The 20,432-nt window shown below is 41.5% G+C and overlaps 1 protein-coding gene across 32 annotated transcripts in view; it reads left to right on the top strand.

Moving 5' to 3' along the window:
• The window catches only part of SUSD6 (sushi domain containing 6), a 90,635-nt gene that overhangs the window by 25,164 nt on the left and 45,039 nt on the right, over positions 1-20,432 (top strand). For 6 of the 32 annotated variants that reach the window (XM_085582026.1, XM_085582019.1, XM_085582020.1 and 3 more), the window contains 2 exons: positions 18,484-18,671; positions 20,294-20,422. In XM_085582026.1, the coding sequence (XP_085438152.1) occupies positions 18,551-18,671; positions 20,294-20,422 (250 nt within the window). In that variant the 5' untranslated portion in view covers positions 18,484-18,550. The other 26 variants (XM_085582035.1, XM_085582021.1, XM_085582024.1 and 23 more) reach the window with 13 other exon arrangements.

The raw sequence follows: 20,432 nt of genomic DNA, 5'->3' as shown, positions 1-20,432 counted from the left end.
AGTAACTTCAGCCACTGTCATTTTCTGCAGTACTGTGTACATCTGCTGAGGTGACACACACAACTGCTGCTCTGCTCTGACCTTTTCTTCTTAGGCTTTCACATGCAAAGGAATCATTGTCCAGCTCTGGTTTCAGGTAATCCTAAATAGACAAGCTATCCCAAGTTTTCACACAGGAAAACAATGGATGTTGGTTGTCTCCACAAAATCCGCCTTTTCTGGAAACTGTAGCAAGTCTGCTATGGTTTGCTATTAGCCACAAGCAGAGTGAATGATACTAGACAAAAAAAAACCTAGGAGTATTTGTTATGGAAGTCCATATTTAATCTCTCCCTGTAGCCTTTGGCTTGCTACGGCCTTTCTGATTTACTAAAACTGTGCTACAACATTTCTGATTTCCCAGACTATTGATTGCCTTGTGTCTGAAAATGCATTTAATTATGAGATCCTTTTATAGGTATCAGGTCTTCCTTCTCACATGGAAGAAATGGAGACTAGAGATGTTGCGACAAATCAATTATGAGTTACTTCTGGTGACATAGGAAAACTTACATAACAATAACATAAACCATGTGCAGAAGCCCGAGTTGCAAAGGCTTTAGATTCAGAAGCCTGCATCCACCTTTCAGCTTCCATAGGTTTCTACCCCACATGAGTGCACTGTTTCTGCTGCACTTTGGTGTGAAATGTATCCTTTTATAGTAGGATCATCAGAAAATTATGAAGGCAAAACATGGAAGAAAATGACACTTTGTTCTGCAAATTCACCATCAAAAGCTGGCTTTCTTAAGCTTAAAAGATAAAACTCCTGGTCCTAAGATGAGACTTCTAGAGAACTCTCTCAGGAGGTACTTAGCCTAGCAGTAGCTAAAATTGTGATGTCATCTCCTTTTGCCTCTGGTACTTTCTGCCTGTGGGGCTGTTAAAACTAGACACACTTGCTGTCTCGGTCTCTTCTGTGCTACATTGCTTTTTCCACCTACTGTTTGGGAGGAGGCTGAAGAAGCCTTGCTGTGTCAGCAGTGGACTTGAACCCACAAGAGCTGTACACCAGGTACCTGGGACACTGCCTTTTTGTCCTCCTGTAAACAAATGCTTTGCTCTGATGGAGGCACCTATGGATTACTCTGCATATAAGAATGTTCATCTCTGGCTTCCTTCCTGAATTCCCTTCTGTAGGCAGAGAGCAAATACAAAGTGAGATGGTATGGGTCAGGGCAATATTATACACCAGTTTGTGTCTTTCAAGAGGTGGAGAGGGGAGGCTGGGACATGTGACATGAATGGATCTGGGAAGTAATGCTGGCACTAATTAATCTGACCTGTCATTTTTCATTTTATTTACTCCTGGCACTTGATTGTCAGACTAGACTTTTATAACTGTGTTCTCTTTGTGGCTTAGACTGCTCACCACTGCAGCAAAATCCTTCTAATCCTTTTTGCTATCTGTCTCTGGCAACAAAAACTCAATTGATAGACTGAATACTTGGATTCCAGAGAGCAAGTGTGGATTCAGGCTTGGGAAGAATGAAGAACCAGCAAATATGGCAAGATCTTGTTGGGAAGGAGGGACTCTTACAGAAATGAATAAACTTGTGTGATCTGTCTTGGCAGCTGTTGAGGGCCTTTGCTAGTGTCAGGTGTCTTATCTGCTTCCACATCTAAATGGTACCCACCAACAGTGGGGTTCAAATAGAAAAAGACCTTATTGATCTGGTTTGGGTTTTTTGATGAGACAATGAGATTAAGATTGTCCCTCTTGCCTTGTAACTTTGCTGCATGACAGATCCATGTGTGTATAGCATTGCAGAAGTAGAAGCTATTTGAGCTGGCAGGCAAGTGTTCTGCAAGATGTTAGAAACATTGCTGCCATGCTCTTGCCCTCACGTTTGAAGAAAAATATGTTTCTGGGTGCTCTGATTGGAACCAACTGTGTTGGTTGCAACTCTGAGGAGTTCTTTCAGGAACTGAAGGTTGCTTTGCTGTAGTGGTTGAGATGTACTGTTGAGATGCTTACTGCTGCCAAATGCTGCAGAGCTCTGGAGTGTTAACTGTAATCTGCTGATGACAAAACTGGTCTTTCAGTGTTGCAGGTCTGACTTGGCTGTGGATAAACCAGACTTACGTTGGGTCTAAGCAAACCTCCTACATGAACATTCTCATCCTCCTCTTTCTGGCATCTTGACATAGAAGGCCCTGAGCTTGACTGTCTGGGCCAGAATACTGACAGTACCAATTCCTTGGAAGGACATCTCTGGACTGGGAATACTGTGTCTGTAACAGGGAAAGGGGAGCAGGCATTTTTCCTCTTAACTTGGAAGGAATGACCTATTACTTTTGCTTTTAAATATGAATGAACTCATTCTCCTTACCTCAGATATTGGCCATATGGTATTCCTGGTAAAAGTAGCAGATGTTCTTCTGCTGTGTTTTGCTTTGGTACACAACTCCTCTTTGTTTCCTTTCTGTTCTGTCTGAAGTGGGTTGTGATATTGCTCATCTTGAGTGTATCAGGTTATTGCCCTGATTTTCTAAATGTTAATTTAGAAATAAGACAGGGGGTGAATTAAATGTTCCTTGGGTAGTGGATCCGATGTTTGTATGTGTATAGGTGGTAAAAACCATGGTTCACTATGCTCAGCTCAATAGTTTCTCCTTCTGTTTTACTGTTACTTACAGCCTTTGCACTTAATTCTTCAACATAAGAACATGTTCCACCCCACATGGCATTTGGCAGCCTGGATGCAGGAGTTTGACTGTACCTGTAAAGAGATGTTCTCTGTAGAATTTTTTGTTTGCATGGGGTATGAAGTACTTTACACAACACTCACTTGTGACCAGTGTGTTGGCACTTCATCTCTTGCTTTACTTTGGAAGGCCTGTGGTAGTGACATGGGGTGATTCTCCTTTGGGGAAAACATGAGTCTCTAGAGGACAGATTCTGTCTTTCTGATGAAAGAAACAAGTGGGGAGGTGCTTACCTCAGGGCCCAAGGGGTTTGCCTCAGATCATGCACTGAATAAACATGTGGTAAGGAACTGCCCTTCTTGTCTGTGTTCAGAAACCAATAGTCCTTTCTGGAAAACTTGTGTCTGGGTGCTCTTGGGCCTGTTGTTTTCTGTTTGGTGCTGTAAGTTACCTGTGGTGGTTTGTGCACTCTGCTTAGCATGTGAGAGCTTGTAGTTCTCGCATTCAGTGGGACAAGGTGGTCTTGTAGGAAGCTTTAACTGCAAAATACTGTCACTTGCAGGTAGTTCCAAACTTGGTGTGGCCCCTTAGCAGAGCCAGTCAACAGACTGAACTCTTTCAAGCATCTGCTTGTGAAGGAGACTGAAATCTAGAGTGCTTTGTCTAAGGGAGAGACTGTTTGATGATGGTGGGATTAATGATAAAGTTGTTCAGTTATGATAGATGGCTCTAAAATTTTCATACTGCTCTTACTAGAAGACAAAACCACAAGTGTAAAACCTCCTGATTGCTGTGTTTGGGAGCAGACTCATGTTCCCTGAGAATCCCACTGGGCCCAGTTACAAGGATGCCATAAAGCAGTGTTTTCATCTTTGTCCATAATCAAAAGAGGAACAGCTGCTCTGTGGGATAAAATGCAAGGAAAGGCTAGATAAATTCTAAGACATTAAGAGACAGATTTCTTTGTAATAATCTCATTTGTATTTACAGAGTTACTACAGTCCTTGAAGTGCTGCCACAATGTACACAGTTTAAGCAAAAACAACAACAAAAAGGTTGTTTGAAATCTGATGGACAAGATCAGTGTTCAAAATGGCTGGAAATCTTTTGTAGCAAATCTGTGTTTCTCTGCCCCATTGCTGTCAGTAATTTACCCCGCAGTGCCATAGTAGCACCCCATGTTCCATGCTGCAGGAATGCTTTGGCCTAATATCAAGCTCTGAAAGATGTGTTCAGTAGCAGCTCATGCTCTCAGCCAAGGAGGGGGTATATGCTTTATGCTTGTGTCGGTTCTGTCTCTTAAGGAGGCATGCTAAACTGGGAACAGTGGAGAAAAGATAACGAGATAAAACCCCTACACCCCATTCCCATCTCTCCTCCACCCCTGGCCGCAACAGCTCTCCCCACCACAAAACCTGCAAACTTTCTGAAAGCTCATCTGGCATGGGACAGGAGAGTTTGCTCTTTTTCCTGGGCAGGAGATTGCTTTGTTCCCGTTTGTGGCTGTGAAGCCTTTTGCAGGTATCTACAGGGTGGCGATAATCCCTGGCATGAAGGAGCATCGCCGCGGTGTCTGTGCGCGGAGCTCTCCGGGCGGGCCCTGCTCAGCCTGCTCGGGGCCGCTGCACCGCACGAGCCTCCCTGCACTGCTGCCGCTGCACCGCACGAGCCTCCCTGCACTGCTGCCGCTGCACCGCACGAGCCTCCCTGCACTGCTGCCGCTGCACCGCACGAGCCTCCCTGCACTGCTGCCGCTGCACCGCACGAGCCTCCCTGCACTGCTGCCGCTGCACCGCACGAGCCTCCCTGCACTGCTGCCGCTGCACCGCACAGGACCGTGGCGAAATGCACAGAGTAACTGCCCTCAAAACCCTGCAAACTCATTCCAGTCTGCCCGAGGGCGATTTTTTTTTCATTCATGGCAAGTCCTGGAGACATTGTTAATGAGTTCAGCTGAGGAAATCGCACAAGGAACTGTGGGAGAGGGAAGGCTCCTTCTTGCGTGCCAAGCGTGAGCTCGAATGTGTGCCAAGAGGGTGAGGAGAGGTGGTCAAAATTTTACAAAGGAATGAAAGAAATGAAACAGAGATGAGGCAGTGTTAAGACTTGAAAATGAGAGAAAAGAGCTGGAAATTGAAGAGGGCAGCCATTGGCAAAGAAAGTCTTAGTTTTTAGTGCTTTCATAAATGTAATTTTATAAATCAATAAATATCAAGCTCATGTCAGTGACTGTAGCTACTAAAATATAAAGGGGATTAAATATTTACAGACAAGAATTTGAGGGAAAACATGTTTTCAAGAAGTTTTACTCTTTGATTCTTGCCACTGAGTCAAATTATTGGCATATTTAGGACACAAATAGCTCATGTATGTGAGTGACCTTTTAATTTCCTTTTCAATCTTCTGAACTGTACTGAGTAATGAACTGTAGTGAACAAAGAAAGCATTAAGAACAGGCGTGGTGCAGATTTTATTGCATGTTTGCAGTAGACCAGAGAGCACTGTATTTCTTTGGGTGTGATATAGCAGGAACCTGCTGTGAAAGTAAGATCTCTGGGATCAGTGATCGCTCAGATTAAAGAGGTGGTACTTTACGATATCCGTGTAGCCGTGGTTTTGGTTGTGGTTTTTTTTTTTTTTTTTTTTTTTGCTCAGTGTTTATACAGCACCTAGCACAGCATGGTCTGATTTGTAAGCTCCAATTTCTGCTTTTCTTTGACCTGCAAGTGTTAATGAGGCACGAAGTGCTTTGGTAGGGCGTTATTTGCCTAGTCGCATACCTGTCTGAAAGCAGGAGTTTATCCTTTGGCATGTGCCCCAGGCTTCCTGCCTGCATCTCTTCCTTTGCAGGGTTTTCTGCAGCAGTCACGACAGCTAGCCGTTTTGTAGAAAAAAGGATGTGAAAAAGCATGTGCTAAAGGGAAGGGATAGGAAATGACGTTTCAACCGAGAGGCTTTCATTGTACGAGGGGGAGGAGCATGCAGCAGAGGGGGAAGCAGCATGAGATCAGTGGGCTTTTTATTGCGCAGCATGAAAAGTTCCCACAGCTAAAATCTGATCTAACCTTTGCTTCCTCTGTGTCTTACAAGAAATGTTTTCCATGTAAGGCAAGGAGAGCCTGCTGTAAGGAAGCATGTGGCTGTCATTTATTTCAGAAAATGTGTCTCAGCATTCAACTGTATAAAAACAGACCAAAGGGACCTGTGATAGCTGCAGCCTTTATTGCCCACGTTTATGCTATTTAAAGACTAGTCTTCTCCAGCTTGATTCTGATGAAATAGCAGGGCTTGTCTAAAGTCTACTGACTACTTGTAGGTGATGAGGTTTAGCCAGGCATTGCTGGGGATAGGCCTGTCATTTCTCAAGTCAACATAATTGGATTATTCAGCTGATAGTAAGCCAACACCTTTCCAGAAGGTTTCTGGGGCTCTGGTTTGACTTGATAAATGATTTCTTACACAAGGCACCTGTGCAAAGCCACCTACACTTCAGGTGTGGTTTTAAAAAGAAGTGTTGATTATGTTAATCACCTCTCTGAAGTTCTTTAAGACTTTCATTCCTGATACCCTTTTCTCCCTCGCACTTTTTCTTGACTTACAGTAATGGAGGAAAAACAATTCTGTCTCATAAATGGGGAGTTAATACTTTTCTTGACTGAAGAAGCCAAGGATTCCTTTTTGCATCTTGAAATGAAGATATTTGCATACCTTGGGTTAATCCTAATATATATAAAATAGTTTCAACTCTGAACTTCAGCTAATGTCATGAACCAGACCTCCCCAGGATTGATGACATTAAGCCAGTAATGTGCATGTCCCCTGTTTGTCTCCTCCTCAGCTTTTTTTTTTAGTCATCTGCGAAGTCAGTCTCACTATAGATTGTTCATCTTTCTTTTGTTGCAATGTCTTTCACATTACTATCACTGGTCTTAACTCAAAGCTCTTTTGCATTTTGGGTGAACGCTTGTAGAAGGGAAGTGGGATCTCTCTGTGTGTTCTCATCTCTTGACTGGTTTGCAGGTGAGCTTTGTATCCCATCTCAGGAATGTGCAGTGGGTGTTGAGCATTACTGTACTCTGAGATGACATGGCTCTAACAAGGCCAGTTCTTTCTTCTTTCTGCATTTCTTCATTCCCTTCAGATCAGGAGTCCTTCCTGCTGTTAGGAAGTAAAGATTATTTCCCCAGAAAAAAAAGCAAGCAAAAATTTTGGGTTGGGCATCTTGGAACTACTGATGTTGCAGACAATCACTGGCTTTGCATTTCTCCTTGCTGGTGGAAGTACTTTCAGTGTTTTCAAGGAATAGTGTTCCCTTGATGATAGTAGTGTTGAGGTTGTACCTGTAAATTCTACAAGGCCTCCCTTCTGAGAGCCTTTGCCTTTGGGGAAGAGTAACCATTTATGTCACAACTTTGAGAGTGAAACTTGCTTTTTGTCTAGTGACAAAACCCAACAGATTTCCTTGGTCAGAAATAAAAATTTATCAGCAGAACTGCTTCCTCAAAGAACTTAAACTCCTGCCCAATTTCACTTATTTTGTAGCAAATGTAGCCTAAATATAATTAACTTTTTCAGATTTGATTTGTCTGCAAGGAGCTTGTATAGATTGTTGGTGCCTTTGATGTAAATAAAGCATGGCTGTTCTTGGCAGAGATAATGAAACTTAACCCTGGTCCTTCAGAAGTAGGTTGTTGAGTTCTGTCCTTACCAGCATGTGTTCCTACCTTTCGAAAGGGTTCACAGTAGCTTTTCACTGGGATTTCTTTTCATTTTCAAGGGTGGTATGAAGCAGCCTCTGCAGTGATTTCCAGCAGCTATACTCAAGTGCTTCTGAGGAGCAGAACTTGGAAGTGGAGGCTGTGGCAGTGTTGCTAGAGACCAGGGAAGGGTATGTGAATGTTGGAGAAAAGGCTTCTGATAGCTGTTGTGCTCTGTAGTATACTGTAAGAAGGGTGGTTTCCTCAAAATGTGCCTCGTAGTGTCCTGTGGAGCCTTAGTGGAGCTATTTATTTTCCACAATGCAGGCTTGTCTTTGTCCTTCCCCCACTTCCCTCTTCATGTGAAAGGGTGATTTTGCTTCATGAGGAGAGCAGACCCTGATGCAAAAGGAGACAATGGAGATCCTTTGTTATCCAGAGCCAACTGTTGCTTACACCTGTTAAATGCAATGTTTGGCTTACCTGGAAAAGCAGCTCTAGGTGAGTTATAATGTGTATAAAACATGCAGAGATTAATCTTTTCACAAAATGAAGCTTGCAAGTCGCATTTTATAAGATGCCAATAGTTGCAAGTGACAGACCACCAACTCCACTGGGTATAACTGCTGTGACATTTGCACAATGCAGTCTCAGTCTGCTTATAGGTGGAGCTGCAGATGACATTTGGTGTTTTGTTGTCTTTTTTTAACAATTGTTACTCTGCATTTAGTGAAATGAGGTTATTAAAAAAAACAACAAAACGCCAACCCTCCCATCCATTTTTGGTCAATTCCTACGCAGGGACCCTTTCTGAAAACTCTGCATAATGTATTTTTTTCTTATGGATAAGAAAAAGAAGCCCTTGTTCTTGTGTATTTGAGACGATTGCCACTCTGATGTTGATGTTTAGAACTTTCTGCAAGATTCAGTGCTTTTTATTTGTAAAGCATGCCTTAATAAATTAGTAGTTGCTCTGTTTCTTTTAAACTGTTGCACCAGTGTCATTACTTTCCTGTTACTTCCTCTTGTCTGTTCAAGAGATGCCAGAGAATTGTTGAGCAAGTTTCTGATCCTGATGTCAAGCTGTTTGCATTCCTCTAAATACCTCTAGCATTTGTAGAAACTTATACTTTTCTCTGCATGGGTTTTATTTAGAATGTTTGGCTTTAGAGGAAAAGGAAATTAGTAACACTGAAAGATGGTGTTAATGGATTTAACCAGTTGTTTTGCAGCAAATCCTTAAACTGCAGAGGCAAAGATGAAACAGCTTTGGTTATGACAACTGCTGACTCTCAAAAGACTAAATTTCATATCAGATTTACAAAATGTGGAAAACAAATCCAGTCTTAAGAGTATAGTATAAAAAAGTACATACCCTTCGAGAAACTCATATCAAAATAGATTAAATGAGCATGAAAATCTTCTGCTGTTAAAAGAAATTTTGGGTTACCGTCTCACTCTTTGGTGGGTCTTGCATATTAATTTTGTTATGCTGTAAGCTCTTGTAGCTGATCTCTTTGTCTTGGTGCTTGGAGCACTGTGTTACAGGTAAAAACATGAAGAGCTGTAATTTTAAACAAGCTTGCTTTATACTAATTCTAATAACCTTTATTTAATCAATTCAGTCTGAGGGAACCTTGTTTCCAGAGACAGGAAATTGCTTGAGGATTACTGACTGTGACAGGACCTTCATATTTATTTGCAAAATGTCTGGAAAAAAATAATAATAGAATCAGTCTTCCTTTAAAGGCAGTTGAAACTGGAGTTGCTGAGCTTTTCCCATGAGGCTGGGTAGAGGTCACTGGTCACATTCGCTGGAATGTTTTTTCTTGACAAATAGTTTCATGGCTTCAGTGTACTCATGCAGGGTACTTGGAGACACCTCAAAACCCCAAGCAAAGCAGGGAGTGACCTGTTTTTCAAGTGGATGTATGGTTCACTTAGCTGCTAGTGGCTTGACATACTTACCTTCAGATAGTAGAGACTTAAATATGCCTGCTCTGAAATGCACTTTTTAGAGGGAGTGGAGAAGGATCTTCCACTTTGCATCTCTGTGTATGCAAGAGAAGCAAGGCGTGGAGGTGTCTGGGACAGCATGTGTGGTATCTTTCATGTTCATGTGCCCAGCCTGTTGACATTTGAATACAAGTGTGCTAGACAAATGAAAAAAAAGTAGAAATCCGAAAGACTCCATAATCTGTCTTCTTGCTTGTGTTTCATGGATTGTTGCCTGGTAGCTGGCCCATTCAGGTGTGGAGGACTATGACTGGAGCCAGGAGGTGGGCAGCACTTGAGAGTGGTGTGCTTGGCTGAGGGAGAAAGGCAGGGAAGCAAGAGCTCAGGTGAGTAGCAGGATGCTTTACCTCTCCTTTCTGGTCCCTGGTGAAAAGGTGTTGCCTGTGGCTTTATCCAGAGTTTGTCTTTGCACATTTTGAGTATCGGGAGAGAATATGATCTTTGGAAGGGTTTTCCCTAGAGTTTTGAGGTAGACTGGACAAAGCCTAGCTGTACTTTTGGAGTCCTAGGTAATCTAGCAAAACAGCCAAAGTGTGATGTAGAAGATAAAATAACCTGTATGCTCTCACTTCTGTGTGAATCTCCTGACCTAACACGGGCATGTGTGTGATTCTTGCTTGTGTGCAGCACCACTTCATAGCCCTGCACAAAACTATAAGATTTACTGCTGAGTGTTTTGTTGACTCTTGCTGTTCTGCCTTGTGTAACTTTCCATTCTCTTTTGGCTTTGATTTAATTTGCCTGCCTCTAACAAGCCTGTGTTACCTTTGGCTATTTTGGAGCACTCTCACCCAGCTTTTTGGCTTTTAATCTGCATTGAAACCATGATGCTGGAGCCATGATTTAGGGGAATGATTTCAATACGAGTTCTTCTTACTGATTCCTGGAAGTCCACAGCCTGCCCAGAACTAACTTCAGTCCAGTTCCATAAACAGCCGTGCAATGCAATAGAAAATTCAGTACCCTACCAATTAGTAAACTACATCTGGATAAATTTATTAAGGCTCTAAGAGATGTGACATGAAATTAGCTTAATTCTTATGTCTGTGGATTGGACCTTTATGTTCTTAAAAGCCATCTGGAGAGCAGTCATTTTCAACCGGCAGCAGGTCTGTGTGCAGGCAGTGTGCTAATTGTCCTGTGGTCTTAATTGCGAGGGGATTGAATGAGGATGCAAAATTCTTTTCTTTTTTTCATTGTACACTGGCAAGAGTGATGTGGCCCTGTGGAATAAAATCTGCCTAGTGCCACTGCGCTGGATGTCTGCCACAGTGAAGAGTTTGTGGCAATACATGTGCATCTGTGCTGTTAGCACAGTGCACCCCAAGGAGGAAAAGCAGTAAGAAACATCTAGCAACTTTGCAGCTGCTAAAAAACAAAACTAAAGGGAAATAGTGGGCTAATGGATACAAAATCTAACCATAGTCCTGAGACCTTTTGAAGGCCTGCATTATTGAGATCTATTGAAGTCATTCTCTTCTGTGTCAGAATTCCAAATGCAGTCTTAAGGCCAAAACCAGAATTTAAAAACGTTTTTGGTTTGGTCAATGATCTGTCTTGTTGGAAGATTTCAGAGGACTTAAGGGGCAGTCTTCTTTTTCAGAATTTTTACGTGTGTGTGTTTATCTCTGAAAAAATCTATGTGCTGACAGATATTGAAACATTAAGGATTTGTTAGCCTGGCATGTTCTGATACAACAACATGTCTCTTGCTGAGAGCCTTCTTTATAAGGTGGAATACAAATAACAAGCACCATACAATATTTGTTGTCATTCCTTGAAAGTGGGTGATACTTCTCTATAGTGGATATTTTTATATCAGGGAAATGTAATAATTTAAAACTTGAGTTGTGTCTCACAGCTGTGCTTTTAGGAATAAATGTAAGAGTTCCTTCATCTCCTAGTATAGTTCCTTACTTAAATGTCAGACTGCTTCACTGAAGTTTATATTTAGAGGACTTTGATAGGAAAAAGACTTCCAAATGGATGTCCACTCAAGTGGCTGTGCAACCTGGTGGCATTGCAGCTGCATGTATAGCTTTTAGCCACACTAATTGAAATGAAAACACAATAAATTGTAAGGATAGGGAGAGCCATGTTCTAGTTGTGAGTGATTATAAAATAAGCCTTTACGGTACATGGTCTTTCATTCTCTGAAACAGATTAAGATAGCTGCATAAATGAGAATAGCATCCTGGATATACAAGTGACTTTACCAGTCCAGTGCTTTTGTCAACCCTGTTACTGAAAGTAACATTTCAAGCTTGGATGTGGTTACAAGAAGTTCTGCCTTTGCACGGCTTTTCTTTATTCTCCTTCCCTGAAGCCATTCCAGTTTACTGTGAGTTTTCTTTTTTAGGACTTATTATTTTTGGAAGGCATTCTGGAACATTTTGTGCATATGGTCCTCTGTAAATGTGCTGTTTTACTGATTAAAGCTGAAAGTATGAAACCTAGCTTTTCTGATGCAGTGCGGCAGGGGAAAAATGCTGAAACAATAGTTTCTAAAGGGGATGCTTTTTCAAATAAGACATTTTAAAAAAATCCACAAATAACAAAAAATCACCCAAAACCGGGACAGATTGTGAGAGATTTGTTTTCCACAATCCCCCAGTCTCTACTTCCTTCCATAGATTGCATAGATGACAGTATGTTTTTTAAAAAAACAGTCCTTTAAAGCAGATCCAGCACTTTTTAAAAAATTACTGTTTTCTTTTCATTCACTGTTGACATGATCCAACTGCAATAAGCACTTTTGTAATAGTGCAGAAATCTGCAGTGCATTAGAGTTGTGTGCATTAACCTAACTCTTCTGCTCCTCTGCAGCTCTGTTTTTCTTCTTCCTGGTTCCTGGAAGTTCACAGCCTGCTCATAACTAACTTCTTCCTTATTTGGAAGGACAATGGATTTTGATCTCTTATTTTCCTTTTCCCAAGTAAAACAGAAAAAAATTCCAGTGAAATTCTTTACTTTAAAGAAAAAGTCTTAAAATCTGAGGAGCTAATGATATTTAGGGCTTTGTCTTGGGCTTACCAAAGCAAGGAAAATTGGATTTTTTTTTTTTTAAGTAATACAGTTTGAATCTTTGGTGAATGTGTCATGACAACCATGGTATGTGGAGATGGGGACGATGACACAATACTGAGACTGTTCCTAATCATTTGTCTCTGATTCTGTTTCTAAAACTATGAGTCCTATTTGTAAGAACAAAAACCGAGCCCTGCTTGGCAGTTGTTAACCACACTGATTTTAGCATTTCCATCATGCAATGGACTGTAAATACCACCCCTTTTCCCCTTGGCAACCTTGCGCCTCTTCTTTGCACACCCCTTGGAAAGTCTGTTCCTTCCTTGTTGCTTACCTTTAAAAGGAGTGTTGGAGGGGAAGCTTGTTTGGTCCCCTCAGGTTTATCTCTGAACCTGCTGTCCATTTCTCTGGGCTGCAGCAGGGAAGAAGCTGGTACACAAAGGCTTGCACCCAGCATGAAAGGGGAGTAGTTGGAGGAAGTGCTCCCTGCAATCAGCCTCAGGAAAATATGCTTGGCTAACCTCAGGATGGTTAGAGGAGCATCAAGTGCGATAAGGAAGGGTACAAAAGCATGATCTAGGTGCCAAAAGGACTTGAGCATGTAATAGGAAGGGTAGAGAGAAGGAAGCTGGGGAGTAAGCTGTGCAAATTGGTGAATCTTGCAGATTTATTCACTTAAGATAAGAATATTGGTGTGACATTATCAGTTGTAAGGTACTAATTATCCAGTAGTGAAAAATCCAGTTCCCTGGCTTAAAGTTTGGGTGTGCCTTAGTGAGTCTGTGGAGAGTTAGGTACATGCCATTTATCAGAGATTAAAATAAAATTTCAGAGTTTAACCTGTCCAGCAGGCTTCTTTCTGTGCAAACTCTAATGCTCCCTCTTGAAAATAGAAGTTGTGCATCACCAATTGTTGGTTTTGTTTGTTGGGATTTTTTTTTTTAAATTTAACATTTTAAAATTTAAAAGTGTTCTAGAAACCTTTGTAGGAGAGAGCAGGTAAAAACTAAATTGAAACAATTAAATGAAAGAAACAGTCACATTTGAAGGTCATAGGCCAAACCCTCAGCACAGTTGGAGGATGAGGAAGGAAATCCAGCTATCCGGATTTCACTTCAGCAATTGGTTTGTTTGCAGTAGGGTGTGTGCTGATTCCAATGTCCACAATAAGCAGCTTGGTCTTTCCTACTGATTCTTCTTTGTAGCAGGGAATATGTGCAATTTGTCTATTTGCTTTATGCTGGGACTGTGCTGTGCAGAAACCTGCCTTTTTACAGTTTAAATATGAAGGTGTAAAATGAAGCTACCAAACACATTATCTGCTTACTGGACAGGAGGAGTGTTACATGTTGTTTGGCTTTTCATATTTCCTTCTTTCCTCTTCCACCTTTTCCCAGTATCCTGAATATTGAGAGTTGGCTGTGCTGAAAAATCAGATTAAGATTTTTCTGAACTGCCTGCAGGCAACTTCAAAGACTTTGGTTTTTTCCTTTGTTCCTAACTTAAACTGAGCAGTATAATTGAATTGTGATGCTATTCCTAAATGTTAAAAACACAATTTTGTTTTTAAAAGATTTCAGCTAAACTGGTTTGACCGCAGAAAGTAAGTGGAATGAAGGATTTCTTTTCTCTGCTGTCACTTAGACTTGATTTTTCTGTTTTTTTTTTTTAAACTTGGCAGCCAAGAGGATGACTTTTTTGCTTTAAAACTTAACTTCTCTTTGAAAGAAGGCAAAATAAGGATACAACAAAACTAGCAACTAAGGGTGAAGGTTAAATTGTCTAAACCACACTGCTTACATTAGATTCCACTTGCAGCGTGACCATGAGGCAAGAGCAACATTTGTGCTTAGCTTTTCAAAAGCTATGCTGTGCACACCCATCACTCATGCCACTGCTAAGATCTTTGCTGTGTGCATTCAAGAGTTAGCAAACAATGTCTGAGTATTATTCTTGAGGGGGAAATCATGTGGATAAAGTAGAGATTTCTTATGTGCATGAGGATAGCTAATTTTCTTTTGCTAGGTTTCAAGTATGGTATTTAAAAGCAAGCCAGTAGCATTCCAAACATTCTGAACACTTCCCTAAATAAACTTTGAAGAATTCATGTTGAAGACCTGTTCTACAACAACAGTGACACAAGTCATAACTGTGCCAGGCATTTTGACCAACTAGAGAACTTCAGACTGTCCAGTCTCTGGTTGTCCAGAGCATGTCTTGAGCATATGACCTTCCAAAGAACGCTTTTCCATGTGGACCTAGGAGTCCTTCTGTGAAAAAATAAGAAAAATAAAGTCATAATCCTGTGAAAATTTACAGGGATCTTGGATCAAGGGATATGAGTTGGCAGCTTCTGAAGGTCTAGAAGATATAATGGCAAAGGTCCCCAAAGAGCTTATCTTAAAGCGATCTCCTGCGATATATAAGTGTGTCATCTTTGGAAAGGGCTGCTGGTGGTGTAAGAGCAAGCAGGGAGTCTGGCTTGCATGGTTTCAGTGGGAGTTAATGTCTGCTTGAGGACTTTATGTGGAAGCAAACTACTGCTCCCTGTGCAAGCAGGGCTGACCATGCCACAAGAGGGACTCTTGCTGAAGCATCACTGGGAAGCTTGCTTGATGCCAAGACTTGAGGAGCTGGAGATGTCCCTAAGCTGGGAGCAATCGGTACTGCTTCATTCATCTTCACAGCATTCTCTAAGAGGGTGTGTGGCTATTGACTTTGTGGATATAGAGGATGGCTTATTGTCTTATCCATGTTTAGTAGGTGTTTTTCAAGGTTCGCATTATAAAGAAAGAAAATACCTTCCACCTTTATTGACTGATATACTTTTAACAGAGAAAAATCTCCTCCACTCCTTACTGTACTTATGGGCACTGCTGGCTGTACTAAATATTATCTTTGTAAACATCTTTGTTTAAACTTAATCCTTACATAACCCTTCAGCCCAGGCTGTAGCATGCGAAATGGGTCTGAAATGTCCTTGCTCTTCATACTTGTGCTACTGTCAGCTTCTGCCTTATTGTTCTTAATATCCATTAAAGAATGCAGCCTGTTCCTTAGTGCTTTGTATACACTTTGATTCTCCCAAACCCCTGAATTGTTAAACTATGTCCCTGGGAGTATGCCTGACAAATGTGTGTGATCTACACTGCAATCCAGCTAACTTCAGGCAGTGGATGCCTGAGGAGTTGTTATGAAAGCTGCTTCCCCCTGAGCTGTAGGTATAAGGAGTGTACTAAACCAGTAAATTTTCAGAGAGTTGAATGTCTGTCTAAATAGCCTCAAAACCAGCTCTCCTCTGGGAAAAAGGGATAGTTTCTTATCTAGTCAGAATCTCCTCTTCTAATTTTGCCAGGGAACAGTCAAGGCTGTTTTGTAACTTGGCTGAATCCAAAGGGAAGTACAAGCAATACCTCTACCCCATATCTCCTAACAATCCTGAGGGGTTTGTCTATGCTGTCACGCACTGAATGGGCTGGCCACCCTTGTGTGTCCTTCAAATCTATACCAAACTAAATCAGCTTAGTGGGATGTTTCTGTAGGCATAGCAGCATCACTTACAGCATTCCTGGAATGGCAGCCCCACCTGTGGTAGACAGGGTACATGGTAACCTAGGATTCGAGTGACTTGGTAGCAAAAAAGAGGTGTGGAAAGTATGTCTGATTTTAAAAGAAATGAGAGAAACAATGCTGTGCGTTGGAGCAACCTGTTAGTGAATCAAGAATAAGCAATAAATGATTCCCTCTGAAGATATTCTTGTTTTAGGTATTTCTGGCTTGTTTGCTGTTCAGAGACCAGAACTGGACTGCTGACTCCTAGGTGCAGTCTTTGGGGGAGGAAAATGCCTCTGGTGAAAGGTGGCATACCTCAGGTGGCTCAGCAAATTTTGTGATAATTGCATGCCCTCTTCCTACCTCTCCTGGCTGCTGCTACATGTCACCTGACATGTATTGTTCCAAGGGCAGGGAGGGTCACTTTTAAAAAATACTTTGGCAATGCTTTCAGACGTTCTTATACTAATGAGGCTTCATTAAATTGGAATAGGGAGGACAGAGCTTTCTTGGTCTAATCAGAAGGGTATTTGCTGAAGATGGTGCACTGCTTTTTCAGAGCTGTAATTCTGTGTAGAGCAGTGACTCTTGGAGGAGAGCAGCTGTCTGTTGGCCTGGAGTATAGGCTGGCCTCTTCTGATTGAATATGAGCTTAGATGCCGTGCAGGAGGCCTGACTTGAGAGCACAGGGCAGATGTACAGATTAACTGGCTTGGCTTTCTTCACATACTTTTTTCATTCCATGGTCTAATTGTTGCTGAAGGTATTCTAGCAGGTAAGTGAACGTATACTTATTCTGTTCTGTATGGTAGAAGTTTGCTGAACAAAGCATTGGCTCCATACTTGTGGAATACATGAGAAATATATAGGCTGTGCTACAGGCATAGTGGTATAGATTCACTCCTCTCCCTCCCTCTCCAAATGAAGCAAGAAACAAAAAGGGTAGACACAGAGTTTATTGAAGCAGCAGCTCCAATTCACATGATATTTTGTCATCTTGAAATGACATTTCAAGGTAGGGTGTATGCAGAAAAAGAATTTTTTTCTGAGAGATAGCCGAAAAGAAAGATCTGAATTTTAAAGACAGCCCTTTTGTGAAGTATAAGCATAGTAGTGAGCTAAGGGAAAACCCTTTTTTAACTAGAATGGCTACCAGGTTTATTGACAGATCTAGATATTCCCTCCCATAATGCATCTACTGTTTTGCCTGAGTAATTGGAAATGTGAGTTGAGGCTGAGTCATGTGTTTCTCTAGTCAGTTCAGGTGTGTTGCTTTAATCTCAGAAGTACTTAAGGATCTTCCCCAGTAGCAGGAGTGCTAACCCAGATGTCCTGTTTGTCTTCACAAGGTACAAGAGAGTACGATACCTGCCTCTGCACTTCTCAGATCTCTTTGAGATTTTCCAGCAGTTTTGAATTTTCTTGGGAAACTTGGAAATGAAATAAAAAACTGAATAAAAAACTGAATCCTCCTTCAGTCTGCAGAATCATTTAACTGAAGAAGCTGTGGCTGAATGGGGTTTTCCTCAAAATTAAAACTATTCCTGTTGTCAGGTGTAAAAACCATTAATTTTGGCAAATTTGTTTTCACCTGAGAGCTTCAGATGTGTAATGAATAGTAGGATACAAGTACTGAAATGTGTTTCCAGGTGGGGTTTTTTGGGTTGTTTTTATTTTATTGGTTGATTTGTTTTTCCAGGGTGTTTTTGGTGGGTTGCTTGGTTGTTGGTGTGTTTACTTTTGGAGGCCTTGCAGTTTAAAACTATAACAGGTTGGCGAAATTTGTTCTGCTGGGTCTTCATTCAAAGTATGGGTTCAGCTTTGTGCTTTCTCTGTTTCCTAGCTGTGTTTTGTGTGTTTATGTACAAGGCTGTTTTTGCTGTGACAGTGCCGCATAGGCTGTGGGTGAATCCCTAAGTCCTCAGGTATGAGCAGTGTCACATCCTGCAGTTTTAATTGCTGTGCTCTGTCCTGTCAGATCATTATACTTGAGGTTTGCAAGTTGTTTTACATTCCTCCTCATAAGCTTGTGTTTGCCTGCCGGCTGGCTGTCAGCATTGCTGTGCCTCTCCAGGTGGCTGAAGAAGCATTTGATTGATTTATCCTACAGTCTACTGTGTCTCAGAGACCCTCTGAAAAGTGGTGGGAGCGAAGAAAGACTGGCTTTCTTGAAGAATTTTTGAAACAAATCTTCCAGATGCTATGTCTCTGGGGCTGTCTTGAAGGGAAAAGCTAAAATTAATTGTAAGCTAGGCAGTCTTCATTTGAAACATTAGTGAGTGAAAAGTTACTTTCTTTCTCTAATACAGCTCCTTTTAGTCTTTCCTGTGTAGAAGATTGTTTTTTCTGCTCCTGTTACTTGAGGACTGTGAATACTGAGTAAGACTCCTAAGTGCTAGAACATGTAAAAGGTTTCTCTCTGTTTCTAACTTTCCCTTTTCCTTCTCCAGGTGTTGTAGGTGTTTGGCTTAACGTTTTTTCTTGCTTTGTCTGTTTTTTGTAGACCAAGGTGCTCCTGATCAACCAGATCTTTCAGAATTTTTTTAAAAAGAAACCTTGGTGGGTGAAAGATGTGCCATGGAATGGTAGCATCAAAGAGCAACACAGGATCATCTCTTGCTTTGACTGGCCATGGGTTATTTCGTCTGCTAGTTTTCTTTGGTTCCTTTATCTTGGAAGCACAGTCCACCGGTAAGTGAAATCTTTATATATGCTACAGGGAGGGGGAGGTATATAAGTTTGGAAGTGACTGTATATTTTTAGGTGAAAACTGGTGGTGGTTGATGTTATTTGTACACAGAAGAAATTTCATCACTACTTGTTTAGCAGAGTGGGAAGTGTCTGAACTGGATGAGTTTTGCGTAGTAATGAGTAAGTGCTTGTTCTTCATCCTGTAGTTTTGATTCCCATGGGTTCTTTTCCCCTCCATTCTCATCCCTTTACTGCAGCTTGAGGACACTTGGGGCATCTCAAGAGCATGGACCATGTTTGTGTTGAGTGAGATTCTCATGTAAACAATGTTATTTGTGTGCCTTGAAGGAACTGCTCATGTGGAGGGCTAGAAGCAGAGATTGTGTCCAGCTCTTTTACACAGCTGATGAATCTGTTCAGTGTTTCCTTGTATGCTGTCTTCTGACACCTTAACACCTGCTACCTGTGCCTCTCTCTTGGACCCCCTTTTCAGCTCTTCTTTCTTCCCTCATCTTTTGATGTTTCTTGGATGGATGAGTGTTGTGAATAGTGTAAAAAACAGTGGAATGGGGGATGATAAGAAAAATGTCATCAGAGATGGGACATTTAGAAATGAGTGCCTTTTAGAAATGAGTGGAAGATAGAATAGTGGATACTGAGAAGGTAGTATTTGATGTGAAGTGTGTGCTTGGTTACCCAGGATACCCTGAAATATGTCGTTTTCTCAGACCAGCCACAATCTAGTTTTTGTCTGTAGAGAAATGTCTGGTCATCAGAGGCATGAGATGGAAGGGGAAACTTTGTTTGCTTTTGCAAGAACTTTGAAGGAGTTAATCCCAAAAAGACAGATTTGACTTGAGCAGCTGTTGTAATGTAGAGCGTTAGCTTACCTATGTAAAAAAAACCTCTAAAAAGTCCAATTTATTTGACATATCATGGCACCTGAGAATGTAATGAGACCAACATTCCTCAGCATCAGTGTGGTACAGCAGGGTAAACATTAGCTGCCAGATGCAGTCAAAGTTTAGATGATCCTGTATGGAAAAGTCTACTGGTGCTGGAAACTTCTGGAGGAGGAGTTTTGGAGTGATTTCTTTTTGCTATTCCTGGCTCTTTGAGTTGGAAGGGAGAGACTGCTGAAATCAGATATCTCAGGCTTATATGTCTTCCTGACCTATTTTAGCCTTGTAGGTAATGAGGGGGTGGGGAAGACACCCTTAAGAGCATGACAAATTGTCATGAATAGTTAATGACAGTGGGAAAGGGACAAGATCTTTTTGGATCTGGGCTATCCATGCCTTTTTTAGAACCTTGGTGTTGTTGGTGATAGTGTCACTGCCTCATTTCAGATGTAAGCCTGTCAGATATGCCAGCCTGAGGCACCATCACCATCTGAAACCCCATTAGGCACTGCAGCACCTTCAGCTGAGATGCAATAAGTATGCAAATGCCTTGTGCTGCACGGACTGCTGGATGGGGAAAAGCTGCCACAATACTGACAATCCTTTTTAATGCAATTTTTGAGACATCCAATCACATTACAAAAGTGCTAGCTAGGCATGTCAGAAGACCCAAGAGTGATTCTGCATTGTATTTCCCTTTCTGTGTTCTTTTTGCTTCAGGATCTGAAACCAGTTGTGGTGAACTGATGAAGGCAGATCATCTGCTAAACAGGATTATAGTGGCTAGGCAGGAACCATTTCCTGCAGGGGAAGTGAGAAAACAGAGGGGAGCCAGGATCATAGCAGAGGGTAAGACATG

Source organism: Lonchura striata, chromosome 5, assembly GCF_050655825.1.
Source record: "Lonchura striata isolate lonStrDom1 chromosome 5, ASM5065582v1, whole genome shotgun sequence".
NCBI lineage: Eukaryota > Metazoa > Chordata > Aves > Passeriformes > Estrildidae > Lonchura > Lonchura striata.
Note: the sequence above shows the minus strand (reverse complement) of the source record. Positions and strands in the feature narration are given on the sequence as shown.